The 16,726-nt window shown below is 43.4% G+C and overlaps 1 protein-coding gene and 1 pseudogene across 1 annotated transcript; one reads left to right on the top strand and one right to left on the bottom strand.

The window, feature by feature from the left end:
* Window positions 1-3,737: 3,737 nt before the first annotated feature.
* On the bottom strand, window positions 3,738-4,655 carry LOC107282425 (olfactory receptor 5V1-like). Its single transcript, XM_015810203.1, has one exon. The coding sequence runs from the start codon at window positions 4,653-4,655 to the stop codon at window positions 3,738-3,740; it is 918 nt and encodes a 305-aa protein (XP_015665689.1).
* Window positions 4,656-12,699: 8,044 nt separating this feature from the next.
* Window positions 12,700-13,639, top strand: LOC107282322 (annotated as a pseudogene).
* The last annotated feature ends 3,087 nt before the right edge of the window (window positions 13,640-16,726 follow it).

The raw sequence follows: 16,726 nt of genomic DNA, 5'->3' as shown, positions 1-16,726 counted from the left end.
TAGAAGCGGTTCCTTGCGACTAGGAACCCTTCGGAGATCCCGTACTGACCAGCCAGCAGACGTTGGATATCTGCCCAAGGAGTGTCCTCGATGCTGGCTGGAGCAACCAAGGAGCGGGCCACGTGGTAGACCTCGTCTCCGCAGTTCGCAAGGAATAAGGCCTTCTTCTGATCCCCGGGAATGCCTTGTTGCCCATTCCTGGCCAGGTGTAGCTCGAATCTTCCCACGTATGCGGCCCAGTCGTTTGTTTCTGGGTTGAATGCTGGTAGGGAAGATGAGAATTTTGAGGTGGTAGCCATCTTGGAGTCGCAGATAGTTTCTTGCTTCGGAAGGCTGCGTGGAGGAGCTCCTGCTTCGAAGTAGGTTGCTTGCCACGAGGTTACCCTTGTCGTGCAGTCTTACAGTATCCTACCTTCGTCGCCAGTGTTAGATCGCGCAGGCAGTAAGATACGAGTCGAGTGACAGTCAGCTCTCGGTTTATTGGCAAGGCATAAAGTAAATCCGGACTGGCATCTGGACCAGGGGAGCCCTCTTTTATGGGATTCCCCTGGCTCGTAATCACACAATTCCATTGGCTGGTAAGACCCCGTTGCGAGTTAGCCAACCAGCAATGGGCATGAAACTGTATGCAGATGGAGAAGGGCAATCACCCTTAATGGGTGATCAGGATGCGCATAGGGGATTAAGGGGGGGAATACAAAAGAACACAACACCACTGACATAGATACCCTGGATCAGCTGCATCCTGCTCATCATCTTAATCATCATCTGGGTCTAGGTGTATCTGGAATTGGCAAGTCTTCACCATAAGGGATACAGGACGCAGTACAGATTGAATGTTTAGATATTCCATGGTCCACTTCTTATTTCTTGAGATCCCTTTTGCAACTGGGGGAACCATGTGAAAAGAGCAGTTGCTACTATGACTGGTGGGTTCCCTCCACACCATTGGGACTGCAAAAGGCATGGACTTTTTTTTTCTTGTTTAGCCAATGATGCAGATAAGTTGCACATGTAATGCAACAATAATGAGAGGTCGAACTCTTGTCCTGATCCCCTATTTTGCATCCAAAATATACATGGTATGCCTTTTAAACCACTGCTGTCATACTTCACTTTTGAGATGCAAATGTAACCTTGCCACAGATGTAGCAGAAGTAATCTGCACTGTTTACCCAGTTTTGTGGCACATTGGCTTCCAAGGAAAAATATCACACAACTGTTCCTTGGAAATGTTAGGCAATAACACTTTCACAAGCCACCAGATGTAACTATATGATGTGTAGAACTGGCCAAGACAAATGTACCTTGGAATAAAAGAACAATAAATTACAGTTAGGTAATAATTTTTAGTCTCAAAGTGAAGATAAATTTATACACTTCCATGTGGTACCATTTTCATTGTTCTACCGTGCTTTGTTGAGAGGTTACGAGGCATCATGATCATTGTACACCTCCCTCTCTTGTAGGCAAATATACTTTCCTGTGTATAAATCTTTATTGTGAAATATCTTGAAAACTTTAGCCAACCAACACTTTTATCACCTGTTTTCTAATTCATCTAATCAAAATATGTAAACATTAACACGTTTTATCTCGCAGATCGATAATTTCCCAAAATTTGTAGACTAGTGTAATCATTGTAATTAAATCCATCCATCTTGGCTCAATGGAATGGCAATCTGGCAAAATATCAATTGATTCTCTAAACATGAATTATGTATTATAGTTATTCATTTTAAAAAGATAGAGATAGGTACATGAAAGAGACACACAAACACAGAGAGAGAGAGAGAGATCTTCATTTCAAAACACTCAGATCTTTCCTTTAATCATATTTTTCACTTTCTGCAATTTGAACCACAATTTTCAATTAAAAATATTCCACAGTAGCATTAAGATATGTCATTTTTAGACACAAGTTTTAAAGAATAAGTAGGAGCATCTGAGTAACTTTCTATAGGCTGGGAAGCTAAGCAGATTCAGGACTTGTTTTTACTTGACTAAGAGACTGTCAGAAATCACTGGAACTATAGGATAGACCAGAAAGTCAAAAAGCATCCCAGGGGAAAGCTATGGAAAATTGCATCCATATTATTGCCTAAAGAACTGCATGGATATGTCCATGAATTCAGAATCTAATCTTGATTCCAAAGAGCTTTTACTTTATGCTGAGAACAAATATAGTTTGTATGTTTTGATAATCTAAAAATACATCATTAAATGTATACTGAAATACATTTTCATAATTTCACAAATATGAAGATCGCTGTAGAATGTAGTCAAAGAAATCAAGTTCCTGAGATTAAAAAAGAAAAATAAAATGCAAAGATATTATTGAAAGTAATAATAATAATAATAATGAAGAGAACTAAACAAAAAGTCTCCACCAGACTAAAATTAATTTTAAAAATAAGCATTATGCAATTACTTGGGATGAAACTGAACCGAAGGAATTCATTTTTTAAAAAATACAATTTTATTTTATTCAACAGATTAAAACCCAAAATCCAAAAAGAAAAAAAATTAAAACAGAGAGAAAACAAAACTAAACAAAAATATTGAAAAAATGTATGATTTTTTAAAAAAAGAAATAAACAAAGGACATAAACACATATTATCCCTCCTAGTTGAACACTGACAAAACTATTGCAACAGTTATAGCTTCTCCCCTTGCAGAGCAAGTCTAAAATTTATAAAATTGTACATCTATTTGCAGCCCAATTGACCTGTCAGATATTATATATGTGGGAAAAAAAGTTAACAGGTTCAACAACAGCAAAGTAAAAATTCAAAGCACTTTGTTAACAGTTTATTATTGTAATTTATTCATAGAAAGTCTACACGGTTTCTTTTTTATCACAAATCACCCCAATTATTATTTTTGAGTCCAGGGTCAAATATCCTGATTTTGTTATTAATAATGAAATCTTTTCTTAGGTTTTTAATTGGGAACTTTCCCAACAATTGCACATCATTTCCAAAGTTCATAAGAGTTTGTTGTAAATATCGCTGCAACACTTTGTCAATGCCGTTTTTGATAAGCAGGTGTACAGCACATGGCCATGTTATGCATTGTTACAGGATTCTGGATCAGATATCAGAAACTTTTCATACTGTTGGGTATTAAATCATATAAGTCAAGCAGAGTCAATAGGGTTCTGCAGAGGTCCTATAAAATTGACAATCGAGGATGACATTCTCTATAGCTTGTACTCTGCTAAAAGCAGAAAAGCTGATTAGCATGCTAGCTATAATGGCTCAGGTCTGCTAACAGGTCAGATTGTAAAATTCCATATATATATGGGAGTACCAAAGAACCTTGTGTTAGGTGAGAATGCCTTTCTCTGACTCATCCAGCTCCAAAAGAAATGCAATTGGAGTTATGATGTATCTTAAACTATCAGCCATGAAGTCTTAACACATATGGTATTAATGAATATGGCATTCTATATCAAATAAGCTCTGCTTGAATATCACTATTATTTGGTTGAAGTCATAAACAGTAAGTGACGAGATGAAAGTCCTAGGAGTACAATCTGTTTCAAACAGGTTGAACTCCATCCTGTAATTTAAAGGGTATGGATAAAATTGTAGACGAAAGTGACAACTTCAGTTAGTAATTTAATGAGGCATCCCATATCGTAGTCGCCAATCTTGTTATTTCTGCCTTAATGCATTCTCTTTCTTCATGCAGGTAATCTCAAAATTCAGTAAGTTCAAGGGCCTTTTTGAAGTCACTTTCTAAAAAGCTTCTTCAGAGCATTTTTTACATCTTTGTTTTTCAGACCGTATATAATGGGGTTTAACATGGGGGTTAGGATACTGTACTGGATTGATGCTAACTTGTCCACGGTGTCTGAATAGCCAGAGGCAGGTTTCATGTATCTAATTAAAGCAGTCCCACAAAACAGGAAAACTACTGTGAGGTGGGAAGCACAAGTAGAGAATAGCTTCTGCCTTCCTTCTGCAGAATTTATCTTGAGAATGGAACCAACAATATGAACATAGGAAGCTATAATTAGAAGAAGGGCAGCAAATCCTAGTGGCATGCTAAAGGTAAGAATGACCATTTCATTGGCAAAAGTACTAGTGCAAGACAGCTGCAATAGCAGAGGTAACTCACAGCTGAAATGGGTAATGTTATTGGGACCACAGAAGTGTAAGTCAGTTAAAAAAAGGGTATTGACAAGAGAATCCAGGAAACCTGACAGCCATGCAAACAGTACCATTTGGATACATAAGCGGTGGTTGATAATGGTGCTGTATCTCAGTGGATTACATATAGCAGCATAACGATCATATGCCATTGCTGAAAGTAAGAAGATCTCTGTTCCAACCATGAAAATAAAGAAAAAGATCTGAGCTATGCAGCCACAGACAGTAATTGTCTTTTTAGTAGCCAGGAGATTCTGTAGGATTTTGGGAACTGTTACAGAAGAATAGCAGATGTCTATAAAAGATAAGTTAACAAGAAAGAAATACATTGGAATGTGTAGTTGAGGGTCAGCCCTTATTACCAATATGATTACCATATTACCTACTAAAGTTATTAAGTAGATTGATAAAAAAACCAGGAACAAGAAAACTTGGAATGTTGGATCACCAGAGAATCCCAACAGAAGAAATTCAGTCATAGCAGTTTTGTTTTCCATGGAACATTTCTAAGTGACATTAATTAATTGATTATGTGGCACCAAGTCCTAGCAATCACATAGTTAGCTTTTGTCCATGAATCTTTGTTTCCAGCTTGATCTTTACGTGTTCCAACTGTGCTCCTATAACTATTGTAAGTTCATCCATCTTGCCTCAATGAGATGGTAATCTGAAAAAAAAGTTTATTGATTTTTTAAAAAAAAATTTTTAAATAGGTAGCTTGCTAGAGATAGATAGATGATAAATAGATGAGAGAGAGAGAGAGAGATCCCGGTGATCCCGGATCTCCCCTCCTTCCGCCGCGCCCTTAAGACCTGGTTATTTCAGCAGGCAGGACTGGCCTAGGGGTATTTTAAAGGGGTTTTAAATTAAATTTTTAGTAGAAGCGGCCAAATTTAAATAGTTATTTTTAATCTTTTTAAATTTTGTATTGTATTATATCATTGTTTTAAACTGGCTGTAAGCCGCCCTGAGTCCTCCGGGAGAAGGGCGGGGTATAAATTTAATAAAATCAAAATCAAAATCAAAATCAGAGAGAGAGAGAGAGAGAGAGAGAAGCAATAGCACTTAGACTTATATACTACTCCACAGTGCTTTACAGCCCTCTCTAAGCAGTTTACAGAGTCAGAATATTGCCCCCCCCCCCAAAAAAAAAAAAAATTGGATCCTCATTTTACCAACCTCGGAGGCAGGGAAGGCTGAGTCAACCTTGAGTGAGTGGGAATTGAATTGCTGAACTGCTGGTAACTGGCAGTCAGCAGAAGTAGTCTACAGTATTGCAGTCTATCCACTCCACCTCCACAGCTCATTAGGCTAATGGAACAATTTTAATTTCATGAACACAAACTGGTTTTGCTGCAAAATAAAACTAGGCTGCACACTGCAAATGAGGCCACTTTTGTTAACAACTTATATTTCTATTTAACTGGCATTAGATTACAAGGTTGTAATGCTTAAGTTTACCTTCTAAAGCAGGGGTGTCAAACTGCCGGCCGTCATGCCAAAAACGCACCCACCCTATTGCTGGCTATGGGGAAAAAGTCACGATATGTCACAATATGTCATTTTTGAGAGACAAGTTTTTAAAAATAAGGAGCATTTGACCAATTTTGTATAGGCTGGGAAGCTAAGCAGATTCAGGTTATTACTTGATTGGGAGACTACCCACTGGAACTATAGGATAGACCAGAAAATCAAAAAGCATCCCAGGGGAAAGGTATGGCAAATTGTATCCATATTATTACCTACAGAACTACATGGATGTGTCCATGAATTCAGAATCTAATCTTGATTCCAAAGAGCTTTTACTTTATGCTTAGAAAAATATAGTTTGTATGTTTTGACAATGTAAAAAATATATCGTTAAATGTATATTTAAATACATTTTCACAATTTCACAAATATGAAGTAATAGGATAAATTGATCTATAAATGAACACATGTGGAATTGAATTGAAAAGAAGCTAATTTGGCATAAAGTTAGGCTAAAGCTAATATTCAAAGTTGTATTTAAATATACTGTATATGGTTGCCTACAGATTTTCTTAGATATTTTAGTGGAGAAATGATTCCCTGTATCTTTTTTTTTTTCTTGTAAAGTATGGAGTACAAGGCATGGTACTACTTGCATTATAAGCTTCTTTCAGATTTTTTTTAGAAATGGACTACTGACACTTTTAGCTTGAACTAGTATTATCATTTTAATCTTGTTCAATCAGTCAGTGTGATTGTATTTGAATGCAGCATAGAAACTGTCTGCAACTTCTTAAACCCAATGTGCCTTTTCCAGGATTCTCTTCAAGGAGTGCAAAACAAGTGTCATATGAATGCTCCTGCAATTTACACCTCTACCTGAAAATAATAATAATAATAATAATAATAATAATAATAATAATAATAATAATAATAATAATAATAATAATAATAATTAGTAGTAGTAGTAGTAGCAGCAGCAGCAGCAGCAGCAGCAGCAGCAGTAGTAGTAGTAGTAGTAGTAGTAGTAGTAGTAGTAGTAGTTGGGAGTGACTTTGGAGGTCATCTAGTCCAACCCCCAGCTCAGACAGGAAACCCTATACCATTTCAGACAAATGGAATAATATTTTAAAACTCAGAATGATGCTATATTGGTTAAAAAGGTAACATTCTATAAGAAATGCAGTTGTTTTTGTACTTTGAATCATAATAGAAAACAGACAAATCTTATCCTTACCTACTTCATCATTCTCTTTTTGGACTAGCATGGGCTCAGCTTTGTAGAAATAAATATTATTTGTACATATAGAGGGAATATTTTTTTTAAAAAAAAAGGATTGATGAGAGAGAGAGTGAGAAACAGAGAGAGGAAAAAAGAAGTACCTTCGTGGGGAAAACACCAGAACAATTATTACTTAAGAGAGTTGGTATTTTCAAAATAAAACAGAATTAAGTATTATTTCGATTGGGAATTTATTTCCCATTGGATCAATTATCAGAACATGTGACTATGTTGGGATTATCTTAAACCTGCACACTAAAATTCACATAATAGTTAACACTATTTTCTATTATGGGGCAGGGGTGTCTTGAAAGCTTTAGAGTGGATCTTGTAAAACAATGAAAATGGATGAATAGTGAAGAAATGACAGAAATTAGAGCAAAGTAGAATGACTGCAGGAATAGAAAATATGAGTCTTATATGAAAAAGTGTGCCCAAGTATATTGATCTGCCATGAGAATGTAAATAAAGTAGATATAAGGAAGATTATACAGAATCTGCTTGAAAGAGACTGAAAAGAAATATTGCATATTTTCACAGAAATGTATGGAGTTACAATGATGAGAAGTATGAAAAATATTTCATCCAGTTTTGTTTACCACGATGTAAAAAAGATGTTGAGGCTCTAGAAAAAGTATAGAGAAGAGCAACAAAGATGATTAGGAGTCTGGAGGCTGAAACATATAAGGAACGGTTGCTGGAATTGGGTATGTCTAGTTTAATGAAGAGAAGGAGGAGGGGTGACATGATAGCAATGTTCCAATATCTCAGGGGCTGCCCCAAAGAAGAGGGAGTCAAGCTATTCTCCAAAGCATCTGAAGACAGGACAAGAAGCAACAGCTGGAAACTAACTAAAGAGAGAAGCAACCTAGAACTAAGTAGAAATTTCCTGACAGTTAGAACAATTAATCAGTGGAAGAACCTGCCTCCAGAAGTTGTGAATGCTCCAACACTGGAAGTTTTTAAGCAGAGACTGGCTTTGGACTAGAAGGGGATTGGACTAGATGACCTCAAAGGTCCCTTCCAATAGTGTTGTTGTTGTTATTCTGTATGATTAAATAAATATATTTAAATTGTGGATTACTTTGCATGGAAGGTTGGTCTTTGAATGCAATAAGAATGGAATATTAAAGAATTAAAGCTGGCATGAAAATAAAAACTTAACAGCTCATTTTAAACAGGAACTGTCAGATATTTCTTACCATCCCCTGCGGCTCTGGAGCCTCCTCCGCCATTTGCAGAGAGAGAAAGGAGAGAGGGGGGGCACTTGTGCTTTCCCCCCTCTCTCTCTCATGCAGAGTTAACCCCACGCAGGGCTCCTGATTGGCCCTGTGCCCGGGTGCCCCGCCCCCTGGGAGAAAGGCAGCCAGGAAGTCCCTTTCCCAGGCAAGCCCTGTCCGAGGCGCACATGGCTGGGGAGCCACGTGGGGAAGCCCCAGGATCCCTGCTAAGAGCGGCCGTCAGAGCCTCCACTGACCGGGCCAGCCTTCCCGCAAGCCACAGCCCCAAGGGAGAGCAGCCCCTGTGATGCCCAGCCTGCGTGACCGTTGGCCAAGCAGAACCAGAGACAAAGGGTCAGTGGTGGGGGGAGGGGGCTCAGAGTACGTGGAGCACTGCCACAAAGTGGCCGTGGGGCAGATAGCATGCCCCCTGGCTTACCTGTAGCAGGTGGCAGTCTCGGCTGGTGCATTGCTCCCTGGGCTGTCCCCGGGCCACTCACTGAGTAGCTGAGCCAGCCACGCATCTCTTCAGGCCGAGCTGGGCGGCACTCCCGGCTGGGCCAGCAGCCGGTGGGGCCAGCGGCCAGCAGGGTCTTTGATCCCTGGGCCGTCCAAGGGCCACTCCCTCAGCAGCCAAGCCGGCCATGTGTCTCCCCGGGCCAGGTCGAGTGGTAGTCTTGGATGGACTGGTGGCCAGTGGGTGTATCGATCCCAGGGCAGTCCCCAGGCAGCCGAACTGGCCACACGCTGGGTGGCAGTCCCAGCTGGGTGGCAGCTGATGGGGAAATCAATCCCTGGGCTGTCCCCGGGCCACTCCCTCAGCAGCCGAGCCAGCCATGAGTCTCCCCGGGCCAGGACAGGTGGCAGTCCCAGCTGGGCTGATGGCCGGCGGGAGCATCACTCACTGGGGCATATCCCGGCAGCCAAGCCAGCCACGTGTCTCCCTGGGCCGGGCCGGGTGGTAGACCCAGCTGGGCTGGCAGCCGGCAGGGGCATCGCTCCCTGGGCTGTCCCCAGGCCACTCCCTCAGCAGCCAAGCCAGACACACGTCTCCTCGGGCTGGGCCGGGCGGCAGTTCTGGCTGGGGCGGCGGCCAGTGTGGCTGGCAGCCGGCAGGGGCATCGATCCCTGGGCCATCCATGGGCCACTCCCTCAGAAGCCTAGCCAGCCATGTGTCTCCCCGGGCCAGGCTGGGTGGCAGTCCCAGCTGGGGCAGTGACCTGTGGGGGCATCGATCCCTTGGCCATCCCCAGGCAGCCAAACTGGCCACATGTTGCCCCAGGTCGGGCTGGGTGGCAGTCCTGGCAGGGCCAGCGGCCGGCAGGGGCATCGATCCCTGGGCCGTCCCCAGGCCACTCCCTCAGCAGCCGAGCCGGTCACGTGTTTCCCTGGGCCAGGCTGGGCAGCAGTCTTGACTGGGGCGGCAGCCAGTGACAGGTGGGGGCACTGATTCCTGGGATGCCTCGGGCTGCTCCCTCAGCAGCCGAGCCGGCCACACATCTCCACGGGCCATGCCAGAAGGCAGTCCCGGCAGGGCCAGTGGCCGGAGAGTGCATCGCTCCCTGGGCCATCCCCAGGCAGCCGAGCCAGCCACGTGTGTGCCCGGCCTGGGCCGGGTGGCAGTCCTGGCTGGGGCAGTGGCCGGCAGGGGCATCACTCCCTGGGCTGTCCCTGGGCCGCTCCCTGGGCAGCAAGCTGGCCACGTGTCTCCCCGGGCCAGGCCGAGTGGCAGTTCCAGCTGGGCCAGCAACCGGCAGGGTCGTCGCTCCCTGGGCTGTCCCAGGGCTACTCCCTCAGCAGCCAAGGCAGACACGCTTCTCCTCGGGCCGGGCTGGGTGGCAGTCCTGGCTGGGGCTCTGGCCAGCATGGCTGGCGGCTGGCATCAATCACTGGGCCATCCACAGGCCACTCCCTCAGCAGCCTAGCCACCATGTGTCACCCCGGGCCAGGCCGGATGGCAGTTCCAGCTGGGGTGGCGACCGGCGGGGGCATCGATCCCTTGGCCATCCCCAGGCAGCCAAACCGGCCACACATTTCCCCGGGTCGGGCTAGCGACAGTCCCGGCTGGGCCGGCAGTCGGTGGGGGCATCGATCCCTGGGCCATCCCCAGGCCACTCCCTCAGCAGCCGTGTCTCCCTGGGCCAGACTGGGGCGGCGGCCGGTGGGGGCATCAATCCCTGGGCCATCCCCGGGCCAATCCCTCAGCAGCCGTGTCTCCCTGGGCCAGACTGGGGCGGCGGCCGGTGGGGGCATCAATCCTTGGGCTGCCCCCAGGCCATTCTCTCAGCAGCTAAGCCATCCACATGTTTCCCTGGGCCAGGCCAGGCAGCAGTCCCAGATGGGGTGGCGTCCGGTGGGGGCATCGCTCCCTGGGCTGTCCCTGGGCCGCTCCCTGGGCAGCAAGCTTGCCACGTGTCTCCCTGGGCAGCCGAGCCGCCCATGCATTTCCCCGGGCCAGGCCAGGTGGCAGTCCCAGCTGGGGTGGCGGCCGGTGGGGGCATCAATCCCTGGGCCATCCCCGGGCCAATCCCTCAGTAGCCAAGCCAGCCACGCATTTCCCCGGGCCAGGCCTGGCAGCATTCCCAGCTGGGGTTGCGGCCGGTGGGGCTATCAATCCCTGGGCCATCCCCGGGCCACTCCCTCAGCAGCCAAGCCAGGCACACATTTCCCCGGGCCAGGCCGGGCAGCAGTCCCGGCTGGGGTGGTGACCAGTGGGGGCATTGATCCCTAGGCCACTCCGGGCCACTCCCTCAGCAGCCAAGCCGGCCATGCATCTCCATGGGCCGGGCCAGAAGGCAGTCCCAGCTGGGCCGGTTGCTGGCGAGGGCATCGCTCCCTGGGCCATCCCTAGGCAGCCGAGTCAGCCATGTGTGTCCCCGGGCCGGGCTGTCCCCCGGCCTCTCCCTGGGCAGCCAAGCTGGCCATGTGTTTCCCGGGGCTGGGCCAGGTGGCAGTCCCTGTGGGGGCATTGCTCCCTGGGCTGTCCCCAGGCAGTCAAGCTAGCCACGTGTCTCCCCGTGCCGGGCCAGGCGGCAGTCCAGGCTGGGGCAGTGGCCATCGGGGCCATCGCTCCCTGGGCCGTCCCTGGGCCATTCCCTGGCAGCCGAGCCGGCCATGTGTCTCTCTGGGCCAGTCCATGTTGCCCCGGGCACCTTTTGCTGCCTCTTGCCCACCTACGCTTGGCCTTCCCGGGACCTCTGCCAATTTTCCCACACTCAGAGCAGGTGAGGAACCACTGCTTTCCGGGCATCGAAAGGGGCTTTCCCCTCACAGCCCCCAATCACTGGGGCAAGGGCGGTCCTCTGGACCGGGACTGGGGCTGTGCAAATCGCAGCGTGCTTCCTTTCCTGCTGCCTAGACTGGAACAGCTCACCCTTGTGTAGGCCGGCCGGCCAGTGAGGCCAAGCGGCTCTGGCAAGGGAGCCGCTCCACCCCGTGGACGGCTGGGCAGGAATCCCGTCCAGCTCAGCGGGGAGCTCGGGGGCTGCCTGACCGCCGCAGGGGTGTCCATGTCAGCCGCCTCCTGGTGGGCCCACTAATTGTTGGGCCCCCACTGGCTTCCTCTATGAGTCAGATACCCGGGACTGTGCGGAGCCACCCCTTATTGCGCCCCGCGAGGGCCCGACTGAGCCCCGGCCTGACCTTCAAAACACCGCTTGCCCAAATTCTTTCTAAACTGTAAGCTACCCAGAGTCACTGAAAGGGGCAACCAGAGATCTTGAAGGGAGAGGAAAGATAGAAAGAGAGAGAGGAGAGAGAGAGAGAGAGAGAGAGAGAGAGAGAGAGAGAGAGAGAGAGAGAGAGAGAGAGAGAGAGAGAGGAAAGAGAGAGAGAAAGAGAGGGGGGAGAGGAAAGAGAGGGGGGAAAGGAAAGAGAGAAAGGAAGTTAGAGGAAAGAGAAAGAGAGAGAGAAAGAGAGAGGAAGAAAGAGAGAAACAGAGGGAGAGGAAAGAGAGAGAGGGAAGAGAGAGAGAGGGAAAGAGAGAGAGGGAAAGGAAAGAGAGAAAGAGAGTGAGAGGAAAGAGAAAGAGAGAGGGAGAGGAAGGAGACAGAGAAAGAGAGAGGAAAGAGAGAGAGGAAAGAGAAAGAGAGAGGAAAGAAAGAGAGAGAGAGAGAGGAAAAAGAAAGAAAGAGAGGAAAGAGAAAAAGAAGGATGTCTAAAAAAACTGAACAGAGCACCGGGACCTGCAGTCACTTCATTAAAAGATAAAGTAACTTCACAACTTTTAATTTAGAATGCTGTGTGCTGATTGTGAAATGTAGCTTATTCAACAGACCACAATTAAAAAAACAATGTGAATTATTGTGATACAATGGATTAAGTGATGTCAAACTGCTTTTCCTATTTGTTGCAAAATAAGCATATGAACATGAACAAGCACATTGTGATAGCATTGTAAGATGATTTTTTTTGATAAAGCAAGTAAAAAGTGAGGATGCAGATTACATTATGTGACTGGAGAGATGTGAGATTCTATGTATTGAATGGTGACAGCTTGGTAGATTTTCTGATCATCAGGTGAGCATTCTTATTCTGATTAAAAAAAATAAAAGACTAACTTCTGACACAATGATGAATGAATCTGTTCCAAATGAATTCCTTATCTTGGGCTTCTCTGGTCTCCAGAAACTACAGCTGATGCTTTTCTTTATCTTTCTTGCCACATATATCTTACTCTGGTAGGGAATATCTCCATTCTCACTGTTGCTTGCCTGGACCCACAGCTTCATACTCCCATGTACTTCTTCTTAGGAAATCTCTCTTTTCCGGATATCTGTTATACCATCACTAATGTTCCTCAGATACTTGTACACCTCATGGCACAAAAGAAGAGTATCACCTATGCTGGATGTGTAACTCAGTTCTATTTTTTTCTGTCTTTTGTGGGCACTGAATGCATCCTACTAGCTACAATGGCCTATGATCGCTTTGCAGCTACCTGCCAACCTTTGAACTACACTTCCATTATGAGAAGAGCCTTTTGTCTCCAATTGTCTGGTGCCTGCTGGGCAAGTGGCTTTCTCAATTCAGCTCTTCACACTTATTTCACATTCTGTCTACCATTCTGTGGGGCCAATCACATCAATTATTTCTTCTGTGATATTCCTCCCCTTCTAATGCTTTCATGTGGAGACAAAACTTTAAATGAGATCATCTTATTTGTGGTTGGGATCTTCATAGGATGGACTCCATTTGTTTGCATTCTTCTTTCTTACATTTATATCATCTCCACTATCATGAAGATACAATCCAATGAAGGGAGGATCAAAGCATTCTCCACTTGCACCTCACACCTAACTATTGTCATATTGTATTACGGAAGCTCCATTTTCACCTTTGTCCGGCCAATATCAACATACTCATTAGAGAAAGACCGACTCATTTTGTGTTTTATAGCATTATCACTCCCATGTTAAACCCTTTGATTTATACATTTAGAAACAAGGACATTAAGAATGCGATGAAAAGGATTTTTCTCAGAAAACTTTATTTAAAATTTACAAAGTAACAATTTCTTCTGAAAGAAAATGAGGAATACTCATATATTTTCTAAAACTTCTGTTTATCTGTAATAATATGAATTACATCTCTCCCTATATTTCTATGAATTCTATATTAACTTGTACTGTGTTTTACTCTATGTGTTTCCTATCTATAGCATCAGCAAGTGTCTATAATTATTTTTCCTTTTCCACCTGTTCTCTATTAGGTTAGCTATTTTGTTTGTTCATACAGTGTTATGAACTAATTAAAGAGTTAAGATGAATATTAATTGTACTCTTTTTCAGTTTAATAAAATGATAGATACCAATTTTTTCCATTAATCACAAACTTTAAGCAGGTTTAACAATAACAGCAACAACACGAAGCTCCTACCTCCAAATAAATTTTAACCAACGAAGGGAAGGAGCTTGGACCTGTCATTTTTATTCCCTTTCTTTTAAAAAACTACATACCAAGTTCTGGCTAAAAAGCCCAACAAAGTAAAACACCGGAGACATGGCGATCTCTAATATAAACTTTATTAGGCATAGAATACTGGTATGATAGAAGGAAAGCTAGCTCTGGCAATATGGCGGGAAACAGATAATTAAAAGATTAAAACTTACCTTCCCTCTCTGATGGTTCAGGTCACATCATCCAATTAATCTCCAAGCAATTGTTATGAGAAGAAACTTTGGTTCATCAAAATATTTCTTCGGTAGCTTTGGCTCTCACACTGAGATGAGTGAACCTGGAAAACAAAAAGGAATACACATTATTGATTATTATTATTATTATTATTGTTGTTGTTGTTGTTGTTGTTATTATTATTATTATTATTATTATTATTATTATTATTATTATTATTATTATTATTATTATTATTATTATTATTATTTCTTGTACTGGTCCTGGCTTCCGGGGGTACTTAGTGTTGAATTGCTTTACCAAACAATCCACTTTTACTTGAGGAGCTTTTACCCATTTAGCTTCTGACATTGGATAACCCTCACATTGGATTAAGTACTGCAATTTTCTTTTTTGGATTCTGAAATTGAGGATTCATTTGACCTCATAATGCATTTTCCCCTCTACTATTATTGGGGCTGGGGCTGCCTTCCCTACTGGTTTATTGATGATCCCCAGTATGGCTTCAGTAAGCTGCAATGGAATACTGGGTGCAGTTTATCCAATATCCTTGATAGTTTAAGCTCTACTCTCACTGGATTCATGACTTTTATGATGAGGTAAAGACCTATGTACTTTGGCCCTAACTTCTTGACAGTTTGTCTCAACTTAAGATACTTAGTAGACAGATACACTTTATCTCCTACATGGAGTGCCTCCTGGGGAGTTCTCTTCTTATCTACATTTTTTTTTCCTATTGCTCCAAACATGTTGGAATGAACCCACCCACTCACTCAGGCTGCTTGAGGAGGAGACTCCTGTGGGCACTCTGGTATTGGCACAAATGCCACTCCTGTGGCTAGCTTAAATGGGGCGATACTGCATTGTTATACACTACCTCTGCAAATGGCAAAAGATCTGCCTAGTTTGTTTGTTGATAGTTTTACATAGCAATGCAGGTACTGTTCCAGTATTGCGTTAGCTTGTTCTGCAGCTCCATTTGTACTCAGACACTTTGTAACTTGACACTACATTTGAGTCCATTCCCACTTGCTGCTTTGCAGTTTTCTTTGCATCTGTAAAATGCTATTGATAGAATCATTGGGAGTGGGGCAATATAAAAATTGTATAGATGGATGGATAATTCTGCATCTACATGCTGATAAATAGTAATAATCTACAGGAAGAAAGAAGGGGAAAAGGCAGGGCAGGAGAGACTTTTCATTCTTCTAGCCTGCTTCTTTAGTAAAAATTTGTAGATGAAGATACAGCTTGCCAGCCTTTTTGCAGTAGCATATTACTGAGTCCATTATATATAGATAAATCATTAATATTATTTATTTATTTATTTATTTATTTATTTTTGTTTGTTTGTTTGTTTGTTTGTTTGATTGATTTATTTTTATCCCACTTTTTATTCCTTAGATGTTCCTAGATCTGAATGCAACCATCTATGTATTAATAATTGAGAATAATCACAAATAGAATTTGAATTCTAGTCCCATCTTAGGCACAAAGCCAACTGGGTGATTTAAGACCAGTCAGTCTTTCTCACCTCTAGGAAAAGCAATGGCAAACCACTTCCAAAAATGAGGTCAAGAAAACTGCTTGGATAGGCAGTTGCCAAGAGTCAGGAGTGACATGAAGGCATGTGTGTGCATATGTGCACGCACACACACACACACACACACACACACAGAGAGAGAGAGAGATGGGGGGGGAGACAGAGACACACACAGAGAGAGAAGACAAATATTAATAAGCTGCATTTTTTTTAACTTAAAACCCAAGTGGCTTGATACGGTTTTTAAAACTTATTTTAATTAAGTCATACATGGTAACTTAATTGCCTAAAGGGGCATATTCTGTTGTGCAATATACTTTGTAGTTAAATTTAATGAAAGTCTATATAATGGGAACTCAAAAGCTCTTAAGGTTCTTAGATTAGAACATTTCATTTTCTTTTGTCTACCCACCTGTGCAGGTAAGTTAGGCAGATTCCACTTTGAGGAATCCTCCTTTTAGACAGTTATTAGGAAGTGCTGTGATTCTTTTTCTTGTGCTAATTTCATATTCATACCGGTTCTCAGAATTTATTGCAAAGTTAGATTCAGTGATACTTTTATGGAATCATGTTTTTCTGGCTTGCACGTTTACCCAATTATTTCTTTGGAAGTAATTTTTCTAATACATAAATCATATTTGTTTTGGCACAATTTTATACATACAAATGTGCACTTACATCTAAATTGAGAAAATTAATATCAGGTAATCAAGACCACTCAAATTTATTTTATCTCTGGTTTTTATTGCCTGATATAATTGATACAACGTATCTGAATACTGCTAAATACTATCATATTGATGATAGAAATTGATAGAGAATAATTGCATGATTGTATCAATTGTTTTTCATTCTGTTGGTCACAATTGTAACAACATATTCATATTTGATTGTTAATCTTTTGTTGCATTTTAGCATAGC

Source organism: Protobothrops mucrosquamatus, unplaced genomic scaffold, assembly GCF_001527695.2.
Source record: "Protobothrops mucrosquamatus isolate PMUCROS unplaced genomic scaffold, P.Mucros_1.0 scaffold7, whole genome shotgun sequence".
Lineage (NCBI taxonomy): Eukaryota > Metazoa > Chordata > Lepidosauria > Squamata > Viperidae > Protobothrops > Protobothrops mucrosquamatus.
This window is presented reverse-complemented; position numbering and strand designations above follow the sequence as displayed.